The 18,473-nt window shown below is 45.6% G+C and overlaps 1 protein-coding gene across 7 annotated transcripts in view; it reads left to right on the top strand.

Moving 5' to 3' along the window:
- vps13c (vacuolar protein sorting 13 homolog C) overlaps positions 1 to 18,473 on the top strand; it is a 79,483-nt gene that overhangs the window by 42,296 nt on the left and 18,714 nt on the right. For 4 of the 7 annotated variants that reach the window (XM_064336784.1, XM_064336785.1, XM_064336787.1 and 1 more), the window contains 28 exons: positions 339 to 506; positions 1,854 to 1,889; positions 3,342 to 3,646; positions 3,855 to 4,002; positions 4,111 to 4,243; positions 4,353 to 4,471; positions 4,717 to 4,873; positions 5,372 to 5,451; positions 6,473 to 6,532; positions 6,797 to 6,953; positions 7,164 to 7,283; positions 7,936 to 8,039; positions 8,233 to 8,400; positions 8,659 to 8,963; positions 9,760 to 9,907; positions 10,205 to 10,355; positions 11,017 to 11,135; positions 12,079 to 12,248; positions 13,080 to 13,333; positions 13,764 to 13,987; positions 14,078 to 14,170; positions 14,520 to 14,885; positions 15,367 to 15,456; positions 15,947 to 16,102; positions 16,543 to 16,807; positions 17,141 to 17,301; positions 17,410 to 17,531; positions 17,872 to 18,169. In XM_064336784.1, coding sequence (XP_064192854.1) covers positions 339 to 506; positions 1,854 to 1,889; positions 3,342 to 3,646; positions 3,855 to 4,002; positions 4,111 to 4,243; positions 4,353 to 4,471; positions 4,717 to 4,873; positions 5,372 to 5,451; positions 6,473 to 6,532; positions 6,797 to 6,953; positions 7,164 to 7,283; positions 7,936 to 8,039; positions 8,233 to 8,400; positions 8,659 to 8,963; positions 9,760 to 9,907; positions 10,205 to 10,355; positions 11,017 to 11,135; positions 12,079 to 12,248; positions 13,080 to 13,333; positions 13,764 to 13,987; positions 14,078 to 14,170; positions 14,520 to 14,885; positions 15,367 to 15,456; positions 15,947 to 16,102; positions 16,543 to 16,807; positions 17,141 to 17,301; positions 17,410 to 17,531; positions 17,872 to 18,169 — 4,677 coding nt within the window. The remainder of the gene's footprint in view (positions 1 to 338; positions 507 to 1,853; positions 1,890 to 3,341; positions 3,647 to 3,854; positions 4,003 to 4,110; positions 4,244 to 4,352; positions 4,472 to 4,716; positions 4,874 to 5,371; positions 5,452 to 6,472; positions 6,533 to 6,796; positions 6,954 to 7,163; positions 7,284 to 7,935; positions 8,040 to 8,232; positions 8,401 to 8,658; positions 8,964 to 9,759; positions 9,908 to 10,204; positions 10,356 to 11,016; positions 11,136 to 12,078; positions 12,249 to 13,079; positions 13,334 to 13,763; positions 13,988 to 14,077; positions 14,171 to 14,519; positions 14,886 to 15,366; positions 15,457 to 15,946; positions 16,103 to 16,542; positions 16,808 to 17,140; positions 17,302 to 17,409; positions 17,532 to 17,871; positions 18,170 to 18,473) is intronic. The other 3 variants (XM_064336786.1, XM_064336789.1, XM_064336790.1) reach the window with 1 other exon arrangement.

The following is an 18,473-nucleotide window of genomic DNA, read 5'->3' on the forward strand; positions in this document are numbered from 1 at the left end:
CATTAAGAATTCAACGGGAGGCCGTAAATAAAAACAGAAGCCACGGAAGAGCTTGGCACCAGGCTTTCAACTCGCCATTTACGCAACGTGCACAACTAATCACAGCAGTTCATTTTCACATTTTGGACAAACATTTTAAATGGTGGTCATAAATTAATCTGCTGATCTGAGAACACTCCTCAGTGTAGTCCAGGTGATATATCATTCAGTTTTTTGGAAGGCAAAGCACTAGCTTCATTCCTGGCTACCCCATGTTTCTTCATTGTGGGAGTCGTGTCTCTGGGTGTATGGGAATTTCAGGCTCTTGACTCTGGATTACCGTGTCGTTCGCCCCGCAGGCCGTTTCCATCGTAGGAGAGGAGGTGTTCAGCTTCAAGATGACCCTGTACCCCAACGCCACGGAGGGCGAGGGCTACACCGATACCTCCAAGGTGGATGGGAAGTTGACGCTTCGGCTGGGCTGCATCCAGATCGTGTACTTACACAAGTTCCTCATGGCCCTCCTGGTGAGCTCCCCCACCACTCTGCTGTTTTTATTATTATTATTATTATTATTATTATTATTATTATTATTTAATTGCCATATTTTTGTATATATAAAGTGGTTCTCACGACCTTCAATATCAAATACATTTAGATGATTATTTTGGAAAGAAGATCTATGACGTCGTTTGTACTGGACATTGGAAAGTATGTCAGTAAATGGGTGTAACGGTGTGAGTTTGAGTGCATCCTTTCTTTGGGTAGTTTGGCGTATCAGCTGCGTGTAAACACCACTTGTTCTAATTACACTGCAATTTGCACCTCCCACGTCGGAAATCTGCAGGTGGGAATTCAGCGTTAGAGAATGGGATTTGCCATTATTCGGGGAAACGTCTGTGGTGTGTAGAGCAGCGCGTACTGTAGTTCTTTTGAGACGCATTTCAGATACTGTTTCACAGGGGGATGGGGAGGACGCGGTGTTACATTACAAAGCTTTTGTTCCAGCCATGTTGCGAAAGAAATAAGTAGGTGGTTTCTATTACACAAAGCATCAGCTGTGACCCCCTCTAAATAGCTATTACTATAACTATTTTTGTCTCGTTAAAATGTGAATCAGTACACAGCTACTATTATGTTAGTTAGGACACCTAGCTATCTCATACAACTGGACAGTCTGATAAATAGCCAGTAAACAAATTACTTGGTATTCAGTTACGTCTTCAGAAATGATAATATCATCATATTTAGCATTGTATCCCTAGTCCAAAATTTGCCATTTCATTTTCTGATTGTTGTCGTTTTCTGATCTGTCTTTATTGAGTAGCTCCCTAACTGTGATAAAATGGACATCACAGCCCAACAAGGAAGGGTTTTGTTTATCTCAAATGGGCATTTTGAATAACACCATTATTTAATGTATCTTTTGTCTTCTGTTGATTTCCATACGATAATTCCAAATACTGATTTTTAAATGTTCAGCATTGGCTTCAGAGGGAAAGGCAGTGAAAAATTAACATCTAAAGGTATGCAATTAGGAAAACTAGAACCAGGCAAGTTTTAAAATAATGCCTGTTCATAATTGCACTTTAAAATGCACTTTTAATGCACAACCTAGCTCTTGAAAGCACCTAGCTCTACATGCTGTCACAGAGGTGTTTTTTCACAGCCTTCTATGGGAAAACACCTTGGGATTTTTCTGGGAGTGCTGAGGTTCAAAATATGAAATCCCTTATGCAGTACCTCACCAGAAAGGGCCTGCGTATGGCTCTGAGCAGTATTGATTACTGAGTACTGGGGTTTTCCAGTCTCTGTTTCTGTTGCCTTCACTTTCAACTGCATTTTATTCCCCTAAATCTTTCTCTTCTTTTCAGGACTCTCTTAGCTATCAGTATACATCGACCAATGAGGTACAGGCTAATGGCATGTCACCCCACACTTAGCACTGGCCTTGCAACTTCACTCAAAAAGCACTCCTGTTCCATTAACCCGTGCCATGCAGTGGGAACAGGATACAAGCCATTTGCTTTGTGTTTCTGGTGCTCATTAACGACATTATTAACATCGGTAATAACTTCTTTTGCGTGGATGCTAAGCATATTGACCAGAGTTTGGGTCACACGTGGAAAATTCCTCCTTGTTTTCAGTCTGTTCGGTGGCTGTTCGGGTGTAACGCCTACGCAGTTCTGGCTAATAAAAGCTGGTTCAGCACGGGTAAACAGCGCTAATGAGAAACAATGTTGGTCACAGCAGTGGAGGAATATTAATGCTCTCCCATGGTGGCTGTGTCAATACAGGGAAAGGAAAGACTTTCCATCCATTGTGCTAAATCTGTATTAATGATCGCTGTTGTGGGCTAATACATTCCTGAGTGAAAGCCGTGCACATGGGCGAGGAGCCAGCCGATGCTCTTGTGTAAACAACGACCCGCATTCATTCGGCATCTGGTTTTAACTTTCACTCGCAATCAGCTGCTATTGTTATTTTATTTCCTTTACGGACAATTTGGAAAATTAGTTTTGCAGTTGCTAAACTCGCTAAACTGTGTTTGTAAATAAAACAAACACTTTGTAAATTTGTAAATGAAAGTTGATCCAAGCTAATGACTAACAATTTAATTGCTTGCTCTAATCAGCCATTAATTATTTTTTTACTAATGTGATTTTATTTTATTTTTATTATAAAGCTGTTTGTATTTTGAAACAAATTTCTGCTTGTCAGTTTGTATGCCTGTATTTTATGCATTTAAAAGGTCTTTAATTACTGAGTCTGGGCAATCACCTCAATTTGTTTCCCATTGTTTATGGTAATGTAATTGGGTTGACGTGTTGATCAATGACATGATTATCCCAAGGCATTCTTTAATGTCGCTCATTAGGAAACGAGAATGTGTTGCATGCCAGTTTCACTTGTTCCTTTGTGATGCGGGTGAACCCTGGGACGTCACTCAAGTTCCGGAATGTTCCATTCGAGCACGAAAGGGAATGCCCTCCATTTGCAGCGTGAAAATGAAAAGTCTCACTCAGTCACGTCACTTAACAGCTCCCACCACCTTCAGGCCGTGTGCATCCCCCATTTTACGTGATCCTGTGAATCCACCATAAACGAGTGCACCTACACGCAGCTGCCCCTTCTCAAACTTGCATTCCCTTATCTTTGCAAATTTGATGGGAGAGAAGTGAGTGGTTGCCTGCTCTGACTCTTCTCCGACTCTTGCATGGCTTTCTAACACTAACGGACCGAAGGGAACGAAAAAGTCACTCAAGAGTTTCATTTTGTAGCTGCATTTCTCCCTCCAGGAGTGATTTGGTGCGCAGATCATCAGTTCACTGATCACGAGATGTGTGCCCCTCCCCTTCTAGAAATTCGTCGACAACTTCCAGACGGCGAAGGAGGCTCTGACCGCCGCCACGGCGCAGGCGGCGGAGAAGGCGGCGTCCAGCGTGCGCGACTTCGCCCAGAAGAGCTTCCGCCTCTCCATGGACGTCCGGCTGAAGGCTCCCGTCATCATCATCCCGCAGTCTTCCGTGTCCCACAATGCCTTTGTGGTGGATCTGGGTCTGATCACGGTGGCGAACAGCTTCTCTCTCTTGTCCGCGGAGGGATTCCCGCTCCCTGCCGTGGTGGAGAAAATGGACGTCCAGCTCACCCAGCTCAAGCTGTCCAGGTGAGATTTGAACATTGACCTCCAGAAAGATATGTATGTTTCTGCAGGAATGACTGAAGTGTGTGTGGGTGTGCACATGCATTAGCTTGAGTTTGTGAGCATGTGTGCAAATGTGAATCCTTGTGTGTCCATTTGTGTGTGCTGTTTTTTTCACTGTATATGAGGGTTTGCTCAAATGATAATAACACGTTGTTGTATCTGTCTTTAGGACCACTCTGAAGGGAAGCTCCTCCCAGTCTGACATTGAAATCCTGCAGCCCATAAACCTCGAGCTGCTTGTCAGTCGGAATCTTGCCGCATCCTGGTTCACCAAGATCCCCGGAGTGGAAGTCCGAGGAGTTCTGAAGTCCATGAACGTGAGTTTCTTTTCACAGTGCGTAATGACATGGTTGGAGTGGAAGTCCAGATTTTGTTTAACCACGTTAGAGCATGGCACGTGATGACTGTGTTTGCCCTGGCTGCAGATGGCTTTGGGTCAGGAGGACTTCGGTGTGCTCATGAAGATCATCGTCGAAAATATAGGAGAGGGAAGCCAGGATCAGGCACCAGACGTCAAGAGAGGAGACGCCAAAGGGGATGCTGGGACAGACTACAAATGTACCGTAAAACTGATACCAGCGCGTGACGCTCAAATCCGTTTGTGTTCTGCCCCCTCACGTGGGCCCCAGGCTTCACCTTGGTGTTTGTCTTTGTTTCCTTTCTGCAGTCAGAGACAAAGCACAGATCAGTGAGCAGCAGAGGACAGTGGCCCCCTCGCCAGTGGTGGTCAATGGAGGAGGTGGAGAAGACATAATCAACGTCCTCCTGAAGTTTGAAATCCAAGAGGTCTGTCTTTGCAACTGGGCCGACCATTTATACAGCTGTATAACAATGAAAAGAATTTCAGGGCTAGTTCTTAACTGAAGGGTGCAGAGCACTACCCGGTTGTATTCTAAACCCACAACCTAATAAACTCCTATCAGCAGTGATGTCTCCATTAGTTGTGTGTTGGTGCTCTGCTGCCCCCTTCAGGCAGCAGTTGCAATTCCCTGATTGGCACGCCCATCACTCTTTGCTGGTGCTGTACACAGGTGGTGCTGACGCTGAAGAAGGCCCGGGATGAGACGGAGTCCCCGTTCCTGGTGCTGCACGCCGCCCATCTTGGCATCGACACACGCGTGCGTCAGTACGACATGTGTGCCAGCACCTACATCAAAAAGATCACCATGAAGTGCCTGGAGTTTTCAGGTCAGTGGAGCCTGTCGCTTCAAGGGCGGACTGCACGCCTTCAACAAGGGAGCATCCGGGGTTTGGCTACAATGCTGCTGACCTAGGTTGTATTGTGTGTTTTACCTCTATTTCAACAAAAAGCACGTTCACTCAGTGTGATGTGACTTGCTGCAATGCGTACTGTATATATCTGTTTGGTGCACTGATGACACCATTGTATGTGTATAATGTGGTACTTTGTAGTAAGTCTACCTTATACCAAAGACTAGCTTTTCCAGCGGATCACCAGAGTGCATTAAGTACTGTGCCATACCAAATACAACATGCAGACCTCCGTTTGGACCATAGATGCACTTTGAAATCTTTTGGAAATAGGTCTTTGAATTTCTCATTAAGAATTTCACAGCATTTACATATTGCCAATCTAAGGTACTATACAGAAACTATCCTGGGTTTAACCAATAGGTAGTCTTTGTCCAAAAAACGTTCTTTCATCAGTTTTTTGTTTTTCCTAAGATTCCCTTGGTGAGCCCTTGAGCATAATCAGCTCCTCAGTGGAAACTGGTGGCGATCTCCTTAAAGTGCAATATTTCAAGGTAGAGTATCTTTTGGATCTGTTTTACAATCTCACTGTACTGTCTTAATCAGATTTTGTAATCTCTCCATTGTTGTAGGAAGTTGTGTATACGAATAAAATCTTTTTAAAAATCCTTATATATGATCAGTGCTGGTGAATCATTCCAAATTCAGCCATTTCCAAATGGTTCTGTCTGTGACTCTTCAAATTTTTGAGTCCTCCTCAGGAAGTAAATAAATAAGCCAGCTGTTTCCCCGGCATATCACAAGCCATGAGTGGGAAAAGTGTCAGACCATATGCTACCTCTTTACAGGGCCATTTCAGTTCCAGGTACCAAGTTGTAAGGTCACGGCAACACAGGCATTCTCAGTGCTACGGTCTGAAAAGCTCTAAGGTTCCGCCCGTTAGACATCCTGTGCAGCTGGCATCGATGGACGTTTGACCCCCTTATTTTACAGAGACGGCCGTGCCTGGCACAGCAGGGTCTGGCGAGAAAAATGGTGTTTGAAGAATATTATATATATGTTAATAAATAACAATGCGGCCCTGTACTTGTCTGATTTTGAAGCACTGTAAGATCCTCTTATCTCCTAAAAGGCCGCTGAATGGAAACACAAAGCATGTTCTGGTAACGGTCATAAATATATTCAGTACTTCTTTACATGAATCTCAGTGAGCTTACAAGTGAGAACAGGCCCTTCTCAGCTTCCGTTAGCTTCTGCTAACTCTTTGGCAGCGGCTGGCTTACATTTTGGGCGCACAGTGCACGTTTTTTCCCCTTTTGTTGGTAGGCATGTGTGAGGTGGATACTGGCTTTTGGAGTGCTTTGGAGCCAGTATGTCGGTCTTTGGTGCAAGCGATTAATGGTTAATGAGGTTAATGTGCCATGGTTCATTTTCTGCACGGTGATGGAACAGAAGTGTCACGTGATTAAATATGTACCTGTGCAGGCACATATTGTTTGCGTTAGGCTGTCAATAGTGCAGCTCTCTCAGGCTATCAGAACACTGTTTGAACTACATCTCTCTATCTCGCTGCAGGCTGACAGAAATGGACCAAACTTTGCCGTGGTTTTCAAGAACACTGAACAGATGATCAATGTGAGTGACCTGTCCTTTTCCTCTTTCTCTGGTACAACTCTCACACGAGTCAAGCAACCGTAGGTGTAGAAGGAGGAAGAGGGTCATTTTCAAAATCTGTTTCCGTTCTATATCCGCCATTATGGCGAGCACATTTGTAATTCCGGCCCTCTCCTTGCCATCCCGGTGAAACTGGCGAATGGGGTTGTGATAATGGGTAGGCTAATGTGACTGTGAGCCAGTTGCCATGACGCTGGGCTCACAGACCCGCCTCTCCGTTCCCAGGTGACCTTCTCTTCCCTTGACCTGATGCTGCACACCGAGGCTCTGCTCTCCACCATGAACTTCCTGACCGCGGCCCTGTCCTCCGGGGCTGCCCCCTCCCCCGAGAGCCAGCAGAGGCTGCGGGCCGAGGACGGCTGGGCCCTCGCCGCCAAAACAGGTGAACACCCCCGTGCGCTCCCCGGCTCCCCCTCCCGGGGTGCATTCTGGGAGCAACCCTTACTCTGTTTGGCATCTCACTCTTGTTCAAAGCTGGTTTCCTCTTCCTCCTCTTATCTGCCTTCCTGACTTGTTCTTCTCTCTTTCTCCCTCTTGCTGCATGCACGCGCACACACTCACACACATTTACACATACTTTTCTCACTGGCAGTGTCTCCAGGCTCTCCCTCGGACGGGGATGTGGTCGATCTGAAAATCGTCATGCAGCTCGGTGCTTTCAATGTTCTGGTGTGTGATGAGAGCTGCAGCATTGCCGACCTAAAGATTCAGGGTAAGAAGAACATTAGCATTCAGAGTATGGGCAGCATTCTAGCAGTTGGGGTATAACTCACATTAAGGATCCAAGATAACCGACTTTTCAGGATTCAGGGTGTGACCAAAATTGCAGGATCCAGGGCATAACCAACATGAGAGTATGCAATATGACCAAAAGTAGTGTAGGAGTAGTGTATTCAGGGTAAGAACAATATTGTATATAAGATTCAGCTTAAGACCAACACTATAAGATAAAGGATAAGTCCCCATTAAAATAGTAAGATTCAGGGTGAGATGTATTTTAAGATTCAGCGCAAGAATCTTACCAAAATAAAGATTCAGCTTTAGTCTGACATTAATATTCAAACCAATATTAGCATTCATTTTCTGGGTAAGACAGCTTTCCCTCAGGTTTGTTTGACTTCCTATGAAGGCTTCAGCTTAATATGAGCTTCACTTATGAGCCTCACTCAGATATACATTATGTGTTAAGTGGCATTCATTAGCGAAGTATTATTAGTATGGTTATTCAGCCCTCGGTTATTTAAAGAATAATATTCCATTAATTTTGTTTCTATCTGCCGAGAACACATTTATTGAAAGAAGAAATCGCCCATTCTGAAACACTGCAGAATATTGAAAATGAAAACCTGAGTTTTGTTGTTCAGGTTTTCAGGGGTCGCTGCTGATGAAGGGGACTCAAACCCACATCTCCGCCGGTCTCCGGGACTTCATCGTCATCAACGCCGACCCAAAAACCATCCACAAAAAGGCAAGTAAACACCTCCAGTGTGCAGTGTCTGCAACTTCTTCCAGGCAGACATGAGACCGGCAGGCCTGTTTGCACTCGAATGTAATCGGAATAAGATATGAGTTGAATGTGTGTGAAAATCTGGTGTGGGGAGGAGGCCACATTGAAGTCGGTGGGGCGGCATGACCGCTCACGCTTGTGTGATCTCTGGCAGGCGATCTCCATCGTGGGGGACGAGGTGTTCAGTTTCACCATGAGCCTCACCCCTAAAGCCACCGAGGGGCCCGGTTACACCGACACCTCCAAGGTCGACGGCAAGGTCAAACTCAACGTGGGCTGCATCCAGGTGCTTTACCTGCACAAGTTCGTCATGTCTCTCCTGGTAAGCAAATACATAACAAATGCTCACGCTACATATTCCGTCCTATAGAATGAAACACATGTAGATAAGACCTCAGATTTAGTAAAACAAATGCAGTCTGCATAATGTCAATTCAACAAAAATTTTAACTACTGTTTTATTTTTTTAAAATTCTGCATTACGACTCTTGATATGATATTAACGATATAAATATTGAACAACATAAACTTGAATGTTTTCCTGATTCTCGTTTGTTTGTATTTCTCCCCCTCAAATCAGAACTTCACCAACAACTTCCAGACGGCGAAGGAGGCTCTGACCGCCGCCACGGCGCAGGCGGCGGAGAAGGCGGCGTCCAGCGTGCGCGACTTCGCCCAGAAGAGCTTCCGCCTCTCCATGGACGTCCGGCTGAAGGCTCCCGTCATCATCGTCCCGCAGTCCTCCGTATCCCTCAATGCCCTGGAGGTGGACCTGGGTCTGATCACAGTGAGGAACGGCTTCTCCCTGCTGCCTGTGGAAGGCCGTCCTCTCCCAGCGATCATCGAAGAAATGGACGTCCAGCTTACCCAGCTCAAGCTCAGCAGGTCAGTAGGGTAGCGGTTAGGGGACTCAACTTACACACTGAAATATGCTTGAATCCCATGTAGGTACCCGCTTTTGTAGCATGTAGGCTAGCCCACACACTATTATATCTGAGATGTAGGCATTTATTAACTGCTCTGTGTTTGCTGTGACTTTGTTGTGATTCTGTTTGATTCAGCATATGCATTCTTAAATTGTACACATTAGGCTGTGCAATGTGTCATGTGACAATAGTGTATCAACTTTTCCTGACTCTTATTGAATTTAATAAAACAGTATAACCAATCATTAAGTTAAGAGGCCAACTGCAAGTACATATATGTTATCAATAACAAGCTCTGTATTATCGCTGAGAAAGGTGAGCATTGCTCTAAAATGAGTTACACTTTCCATTGATTAAAAAGGACTGGAAGTACTATCAGAATTTGACAGAGTAAAATCAAACAGTTTTAAAAAGAGGCCAAAGATAGCGGGTCATTGTAAATATAATGTAAAGGTATATTATTTGACAAACTGACACAGAAAAAAAAGATTATTCTACAGAACCCAATAACCTCTTTTTTGATTAACTTAGTCATATGGTGACAAAATGATTGAAGCTTACTTAAAAAAATAAGGCTACACTTCTTTAAGTAATGATTTCAGTCAATGAGGAATTCATATTCTTCAAATTGGTGTATTTTAGCATTACTTTTTGACTTGGTTTTGGTTTCAAACCATCAGCATGCCTGATGCATTTGTTTCTCAGTGGTTCTACAGTTTATCCTCATTGTATTTTATCTGTATCACTCTGGACAGGATTTACCTGGACACTGACTCAGTCCAGCCCAGCATTAAGGTCCTGGAGCCGGTCAATTTCCTCCTGTCAGTCAAGAGAAACCTTGCTTCTGCCTGGTATACCCAGATGCCTGCTGTGGAGATTGATGGGGACCTGAAACCTATGAAGGTGCCTGCATTTTGTCCTAATTATACACATAATAATAAGCCTTTCATTTTCCTCATCATCCCTCATTAACTGTAAAATAGAACATTGCCTATTATAATAATTAAGGATTGGGTCTCAAAAAAGGTGTATGTATGAAATCTGACCATCTTAAGTCTCATTTGATGTTCAGATGAGTCTCTGTGCTTTTATTTGTTTCTTAACTAGTGTAGGATATTCTCATATTTCCTGTTTATTTCCATTGTTCCAGCACATTTCTGTGGTTCCTGTGCATGTCTTTGATTGTATTCATTTCTCCAGGTTGCTCTGAGCCAGGATGACCTCTCCGTTTTGTTGAAAATCCTGATGGAGAACATCGGGGAGGCGGCCGGGCTGCAGATGGACGCTCGCGTCTGTGCAGACGCGGCTTTGAAGCAGCAGGCTTTGCATGCAGGGACAGAATCCCCGAGAGGTAGGAGAGAGTGCCATTGAACAGCACAATGTTAGTGTGGCTGCCGTTCAGATCTATGAGCCTTGGACTTGAACTTGAAGTAGTGCTTGGCCTTTGTCTTATGTTCTCTTGGAATGTCACCGCACTGTGACTTGAACAATGACACGAATCAGTACTGGCAGTTAACAATGTCGAAAAATGATGTCTGAGTTTGGAATTAGGGTGCAGCTGCTCTGATTAAGACATTTATACATTCGTTTGTCTTTTCTTGTTTCTCAATCCTGTGTGCAGTGTGCTGTACTGTGTCTTAGGCTGCAGTTGTTACTGAGGCTTAAAATCACATCAGTCTCACAGCACGCATGAGAGTCCAGGCCAACCCCGGCTTTTGTGATGCTAATGAATCCTATTCAGAGTGTTTCTATGCTTCCTGCTGTTCTGGTGACCAGAGATTCAGTGGTAATTTGAATGGAAATATACTGCCTACCCTTATTTGTTTTAAGCCACGGGCTGCAGTGTCACAATTAGATTTACTGGGACTTTTAGCGCATTAACGGCCCCATTTGGGAAAGAGAAACAGACTGCGGACTGACAGGAATACTGCAGTTGGCTGAAGTTTCAATGTGCTTGTCACACTTCCTTTGTGTGTGTGTGTGTGTGTGCGTGTGTGTTTCTCCATCTTAAGGGGAAGTTGAGAAGCAGAAGGAAAGTAAGGACCCAGAGCAAGAGCCACTGGAGACAGTGAAATTTAACTTCAATATCGAGTCTCTGGCGTTGGTGCTCTACAGTAATGACCCTAAGCAGGTGTGTTACCATACTCTCATACTGTTTCCCAGCTCTGTCTAATAACTCGTACTGATTCCTAGCTCGAATACCTCACATTGATTTCCAGCACTGATTCCCAGCAGTGATTCCAAGCTTCGATTCCAGGTCTTTAACCTTGCATTGATTCCTAACTCTGCTACCTCAAGCTCTGATTTCCTACTTGCATGTCCACAGTAGGTTTTCCCAAAGATTGTTATATTTGGTATGTTTTTTCCCCCTAACTAGCACCCACAGCTTAAATTTTACAACTATCCATTTATGCAGCAGGGTCTTAAAAAGTTCAGATTAGGCACACTGCTCAGGGGTACACCAGTAGTGACTCCCCTGGGATTAAACCCTACAACTCTCTGGTTAGGATGAGGCTGCCAGGTCTTCAGACCCGATGCTACACTGGCACCCTGCTGACTGCATGGGCTCATGCTGGCCAGCTGGATTAGGTTCTAATTTTCTGACGGTGAAAATGATACTTGCCTATGTGTTTATGTTTCATTTTGTGCATTGATAACCGTAGCTGCAGTGGTGCTGCTTAAGCAATGTGCAGTCTGTGTTACTGTGTCAGTGAAAAGGTTCATAGCTTTTATCCGTAACACATTGGGCATGAGCAGTATGGTATTGTTTACCATTCAGCATCTCCAGAGTCTTCTGTAATTTCAGTCATTTACTGTAATTGCCACGCAGGCAACTCTCCAAAACCTTTGCTAATGAGAAGAGAAAAGCATTGTTAGCCAGTGAAAACCTCCATGACATGTTCCCCCATGCAGTTCCTTACCTTCAGCGCTCTAGTAACAGGCGTAAATTTTGGGATGAATAGTCGTTGTGCAATTGTTCTCTCTTGGAATTCACTGTCGAGGTGATGCAAAGGTGTTCTTGCGTTATGCAGTGTGTGAAGAGAGCGTGACCTTTACACTGCTCTTCCATGTAGGTGGCTCCAGTTAGCCTCCACGAGGAGGGCCTGTGCTTGGGGGAGTTCACCCTGCACTCGATAAAGGCTTCGGGGAAGATGTTCAATAGCGGGGCCTTGGAGGTGTCCACCCTCCTCACCTCCTGCACCCTGGACGACAAGAGATCGGGAATCCAGAGGGTCACCTCAAGGTGAGGGGTAGTCCCGTACTAAGAACTGTCTGAGGAACTTGATCTACAGAGGTAGATGTATACCTTTTATATAAATTATTTTCATGAAAGATTGTTTTTCTCATTATCTCTGTAGTTACCTGGGGATATGAAGAAATTCTATGCTTGTGCTTCTGTGAAATTATTCTTAATGTCTGGAATATGATCTATATGTGCTGTTTAAGAATATTTATATCACTATATGGTTACAGAAATAGTTCAGATGAAGTATCATGCTCAAGTGAAATTGAAACTGCAGCCTCTTAACTGATAATTGACAGAAAGAGCAGTCATCTGTGGCATTGCTTACCTCCGTATTGGCCAAAATTCAGTTATCGAGGAAAGTTTTGCAATGATGCCTACAACAAGAAGGCTATTTATGAATTGTTCATCACATTAAAGCTGTCAGATATGCTTTGAGTTGCATTAAATATGCTTGTTAAACTAGATTATACGCATAAATGGAAATTACAGTGCTTCAAACTAGGAATGTGTACGATCAAAAATAGAATGTTGCAATCCCTTTTCTGTCCTGTCTATAAATATTGTTCAAAAATAAAAGGACGATGTTCTGTATAGAGAGAGGAAGCTTCTGTGTAGAAAAACTTCTGGCCATATTGAGGGGATCATATTTAGTTTGTACATAAGTTTTCATTGCAACTATTGCAATTTAAGATAATTGCCTCATTCAAGTTGAACTGAGTGTTCTTCTGAATGTTCTCTCTCTCTATTGGTTACACTCACCACAAGGTGGCCAGGTGTCCAGATTAGTGCAGTGGTCTGTATACCGTTTGCCGTCTGATCTGCCCGTAGGATGGTGGGGAGGCGGGACGAGGACAGCACCGATGCCATGATTGACATGACGTACTCGCAGAACGACAGCGAGCGGCAGGTGGTGGCCGTGCTGCAGAAGCTCTACCTCTGCGCCAGCGTGGAGTTCCTCATGGCCGTGGCCGAATTTTTCGTACAGGCTCTTCCCCAGAGCTCGCCCGCTGCTCTCGACAGGGCCGCCCAGCTGCCACTCAAGCAGATTGCGGAACCCAAGATCTACGCCGACCCCAAAACGCGTAAGGGACTGCCGGCGAATATTTTTAAAGAAACCCTAACTGTATTTGGACGCCAAGGCCCCCCTGACCTTTACCTATCCTCTCTTCTAGATTTCTTTATGGGATAATAATATCCGAGTATGGCTGTGTAACATATTTACTTCTGTTTACAATGCTAAGTGCTAACTTAGCACTTACTGATTATAAATGGGACTTCTGTGCCTTCTTGGTGATATTGCACTTCTGCAGTCACTGATGTTCACCGATTTTGTTTGTCGCCCTGGTAAGAGCATCTGCATTTCTTTCAGTGCCTCACATAGGCAGAAATGCTTTCTACCACAAATGATAAACTCCAACTGTAAACGTGACTCTGAAGTGTTGCTATTTCCAAGTTGTTAGCTCAATTAGTTTTGGTGGTGGACTCTTATGAAGTTTATTTGTTTGTTCTTAGCCTCAGGGCCTAAGATGAAGATCCGAGCTGTGGTATTGGACCCTGAGGTGGTGTTCGTGGCAAACCTCATGAAGGCCGATGCCCCGGCGCTGGTAGCCTCCTTCCAGTGTGACTTCTCCCTGGAGACAAGCGAAGCCACCCAGGCCATGAGAGCCAATGTCAGGGACCTCAAAGTTCTGGCCTGTCCCTTCATCCGAAACAAAGACGACAAAGCCGTCACCACCGTAAGGGCCCGCCGTTCCTGAACCATTCCATTTTGGTAAACCGTTTGTGATTGGTCAGCTCTTACTCATAGGATGTTATGCTTGTCCCAGGTGCTGCGCCCATGCTCCGTTCTCCTGGAAACAAAAAAGAATCAAAACGAACCACTTGCTGGATCCGTGACTGTGGAGGAAGTCATCGTTAAAGTCAGTGATGTTGCACATTAAGCTCTCTGACTCATGACTGTTATTTAAGTAATCGCACATTAGAGTGGATATATTTCATGCATGAGGGTTTTTTACATTTAAAAAATTTACCTGCCACATTATGCCCCAGGACTCTGTACCCACACTGCCAGCATGGTGTTAGAAAACCTTTCATCAAGAGACATCAGTTATATTACTTACCTGACTCCTGTGGGCATCCACTTCATGCCCAGATTGCTCTTCCCAACTGTAGTTCCAATAAGGGTGTTTACACTGTAATGTTTTCATAGCATTTATATAAATTATTTTCATACATAAGTATAATTTGCTTCTTTATATCCTTGTACAGATCTCGCCAGTGATTCTCAACACTGTTATGACCATCACGGCAGCCATGACGCCCAAATCCAAAGAGGACCAGCAGGAGGAGGACGCGGGCGACCTCGGCAAGCTCTGGTCCATCATGAACCTGTACGAGAGCAACTACTGGTTCCTGGGCGTGGATACGGCCACCGAAGTCACCGAGAGCTTCCGCGACCAGGACGACGGGAACTTCGGAGAGAGCTTTGCGGTGGACGTGAAGGTGGTGCAAGTGACTCTGGAGTCCGGTCTGGGTCACCGCACCGTCCCCCTCCTGCTGGCTGAGTCATCTCTCACCGGGACTGCCAAGAACTGGTCTTCCCTGCTCAACGTCAGTGCAGATATGACTCTGGAGGTGGGGAACACCGTTCTGTTGTGTATTTAAGACCTCCGGCTCATACTTAATATTTGAATCGAAAATTGATCGTGGATGGATTTACCTAGTGCCAAGATCTGACATATACTCATTTCATAACTTATCAGTTATAACTTATAATCAGTTTCACAGAACTTCCAACCCTCTTGAAACTACTAAGGTTTGGTGTTGAGAAGGGAAATTCCAGCCATCATTTGTAGTTGGTTTTGATTTGGGAAACAGATACTAGTTACAGGACTGAGTAGCCCTGCTGGCCTTGTGGTCCGTTAGGACTATGGTTGGGAATCCATGTGGAGACTGTGCTACTCCAGTACCACGGGTTGAATACCTCTTATTCAGATAGGTTGTGTGTGCTGGCTTTTCCTCTGATGCCCTTAGCTTCTGTCAACCTTGTGTTGTGTTGTGCTATGAATTTGAGTTGACCTAGAGTGCAGTATGAGTAATGCGGCTTCTGTTGCAGGTGAACTACTTCAATGAGACCCATGCTGTCTGGGAGCCTTTCATTGAGAGAGTGGAGAACGGGAAGCGCCGTTGGAACCTGACGCTGGAGGTACTGCCCACTCGGCTCTCATACGAATCTGCTAGGAAGGTCCTGTTCACAAGACCAACTCAAAACCAGAGAATTTAGCGGCATATGGTTTACTGGAACACAGTACAGGTCATTCTCATGTGCAGGCCAAACTTTAGACCTCGTCTCCAGTTCTACGAATCACAAAAAACTAAGGACACAACACTTTTGATATGTGTGTTGGACATGATTGTGATTGTCTGGGATGCATAAGTTGCTTACAGTGCTTCAATGTGCACAACACATTTATTTATATCCATGAAACATACTTATTCAAAGCAATCTTGGCACTGATTAAGAGAAACCACAGTGAAAGGTTGTCTTGCTTTTTTGGTGGTTAAGTGGCCTAAACCTGGTTTGCTTTATTGTTTCTGTGGGTTGCCTGATTTTTAGTTGACGTTTCATGCTCATTTGATGGGCTTATGTTTAGACAGTGTATCCAGTCTACTGTAAGTCATTCTTGATTTTCTAGATGAAAAACAACCCTGTCCAGGATAAGAGTCCAGTTCCTGGGGATGATTTTATCATTCTCCCGGAGCCTCAAACCGCCATCAACATCTGCTCAAAGGACACCATGAACATCACCATTTCCAAATGCTGCGTCAATGTGTTTAAAAACTTAGCCACGGTAAGATTGTCCTATGGGGAGAGCTCTGTATATCAGTAACGCTTGTTTAGATTTTCATGTAACCCATCCTGTTCCCTAAACCTTTTTCTAGCAAGGGAAAGGTCAAACAAATCAGGGAATACATCAAAGAATCCTTGAAGCGCGATCTTTCTTCTTTCCATTGTATATTTGATTAAATCCTGTACAAAAATAGATCTTCTGTGTTGTGCGGTTGTATATTTTTTTGTTGTTGTCTCAAGAACTAGGTCAAGCTGCCGTGGAACCCAGCACAATTATGGCTTTATGCAAGTCAGCTTTTGTGTGTGCTATTACAAGTTAATTGTGTCAGTGTTACTGGATTCTCACAGCAGCACTCATCTGGCTAATTATACGTTATTCAACCCAAGGAAGTGGGTCAGTGTGCAGGCTTTGTACTAGGCCATCCCTCCCTCTGCCCCCAGGCGTTCTCTGAGGGAACAGCCTCTACGTTCGACTACTCCCTGAAGGAGAAGGCCCCGTTCACTATCCGCAACGCACTGGGCATCCCGCTCATCGTGCAGCACAGCAACAACCTGCGCTTGGCCGGCTCACCAACGCAAGGCAAGCTGCAGGAGGTGGCCATGGGCCAGAGCATGGATCTGGAATATTCCGTCTTCGAACACTCGGCACGGGGCAAGCTCTCTGCCCTCCAACGCCAGGAGAGCTGCCTCTTCAGCCTCAGTTTGGGTTAGTGAGCTTGGCACTACTTCCCGATTTCTAATCTAATCATTACCACTTTTTACCATTTGTTACATTGCTTGTTGTCTTAGTAGACATCCTTTATCCGGGGCAACTCACACAACTTGAATTTAATGTACAGTCCCTTTATACAGGTGGGCATTTTACTTTAGCAATTCAGTTACCCTGGTCAGGGCTATAATGGCATTGTCCTATCTCTGGACCCGTGAACTCCAAACCCGGTTCCTTCTACTCTGTACTCCACTGGTGTGCCAGGTATGTCTGATTTGAACAGAAAGTTCCTGTCTTTGAGTAATCACCTCGTGTCCTTGATTTGGTCAGTGCCGACGGGCTACAGCGAGATCACGAACGTCCCCGTGGACAAGCCGGGGCGGAGGCTGTACAACGTGCGCGGGCCCCTGCACCAGGAGGCCGTCTCCGTGCTGGTGCAAACCGACGCCACCGAAGGCAACAAAGTCATCACCGTGCGCTCGCCCCTGCAGGTACGAGCTGCGCTAGCGTCCCCCCTCTCGAAAACCGCCTCTCCCGCCACGGCCTCAAACCCGGCGCGTTTCGCTCATGTTTTATTTTCTTTTTTTGTCCACGGCCAGATTAAGAACCACTTCTCCGTGCCCTTCACCATTCTGAAATACTGCGCCACTGCAAGAGGCTTTGTCAGTATCGGCGTCGCGGAGCCAGAAAAGGAGTCCCACGTCGCCCTGGAATCGTACAGGTACAATAGCGGTCGGGGACACTGCTCACATCCTCATTAGCATACCAGCTACTCTGCATAAAAAGTGGAAATATCGTGTGCACGTGTTCCCCGGGCGGACAGTAGCCATTAATCAAATGCTAATGAAGACGACACTCGAGAAAAAGAGGTGAGCCTTTGTTTACAAACAGCTTTTGTCGAGGCTTTTTACGGCAGGCTTACGTTAAGCTTGTTTTTGTATATTGGCATAAAGGCAGCACATCCAAGAGCACTAGGTGATTCAGGAGGTATTAGTTATTTTCAGGGCAGTGTTCTCTGTAGAGTCGTGAGCCCCTGCTGACGTTTGGGTGCGGGCCGGCAGGGACCAGCTCTTCCTGCAGCCCGTGGGCCGCCTGAAGGGCCAGTACCAGCCGTCGACCACCTGCATCGCCTGGAAGGAGCAGGTGCACTGCAGCTCGGAGGTGCGCGCCGTCCTGCAGTGCCCGGCCAGCGAGAGCAGCTTCCTGCCCCTGGTGGTCAGCACGCTGGCGGTGCCCGACGACATCCGCTTCATCTCCAGCCAGGGCGAGGAGGACTGGGACCCCGCCTACATCATCCACCTGCACCCGGCCGTCACCATCCGCAACCTGCTGCCCTACACACTGCGCTACCTGCTGGAGGTAAACCCCGCCCGCCCAGGGTGGAGCCGCCACCACTTCGGTGTTTGCTCCGCGGGTGACCTACTTCCTGAGGAGCTTGTGTGAAATGAACCACCATTTACGTGCGCCGTTAATGACCGCGATCCTGATTGAGCGCACTTCCCTAGTTACTGCGCCCTTCGCCCGCCCGTGTCACGGTCTGGTTCTGTTATGTTCGAGGTTGTGTAACTGACGAGCAGCTGGATTCGTTTTGGCGTAAACTGACCTGAATTTCCATTCAAATGTCTGCTCTTATGTTGATTGATTTTTCGTAATGTATGTGGGG

The sequence above is a fragment of the Anguilla rostrata genome, chromosome 5, assembly GCF_018555375.3.
Source record: "Anguilla rostrata isolate EN2019 chromosome 5, ASM1855537v3, whole genome shotgun sequence".
Taxonomy (NCBI): domain Eukaryota; kingdom Metazoa; phylum Chordata; class Actinopteri; order Anguilliformes; family Anguillidae; genus Anguilla; species Anguilla rostrata.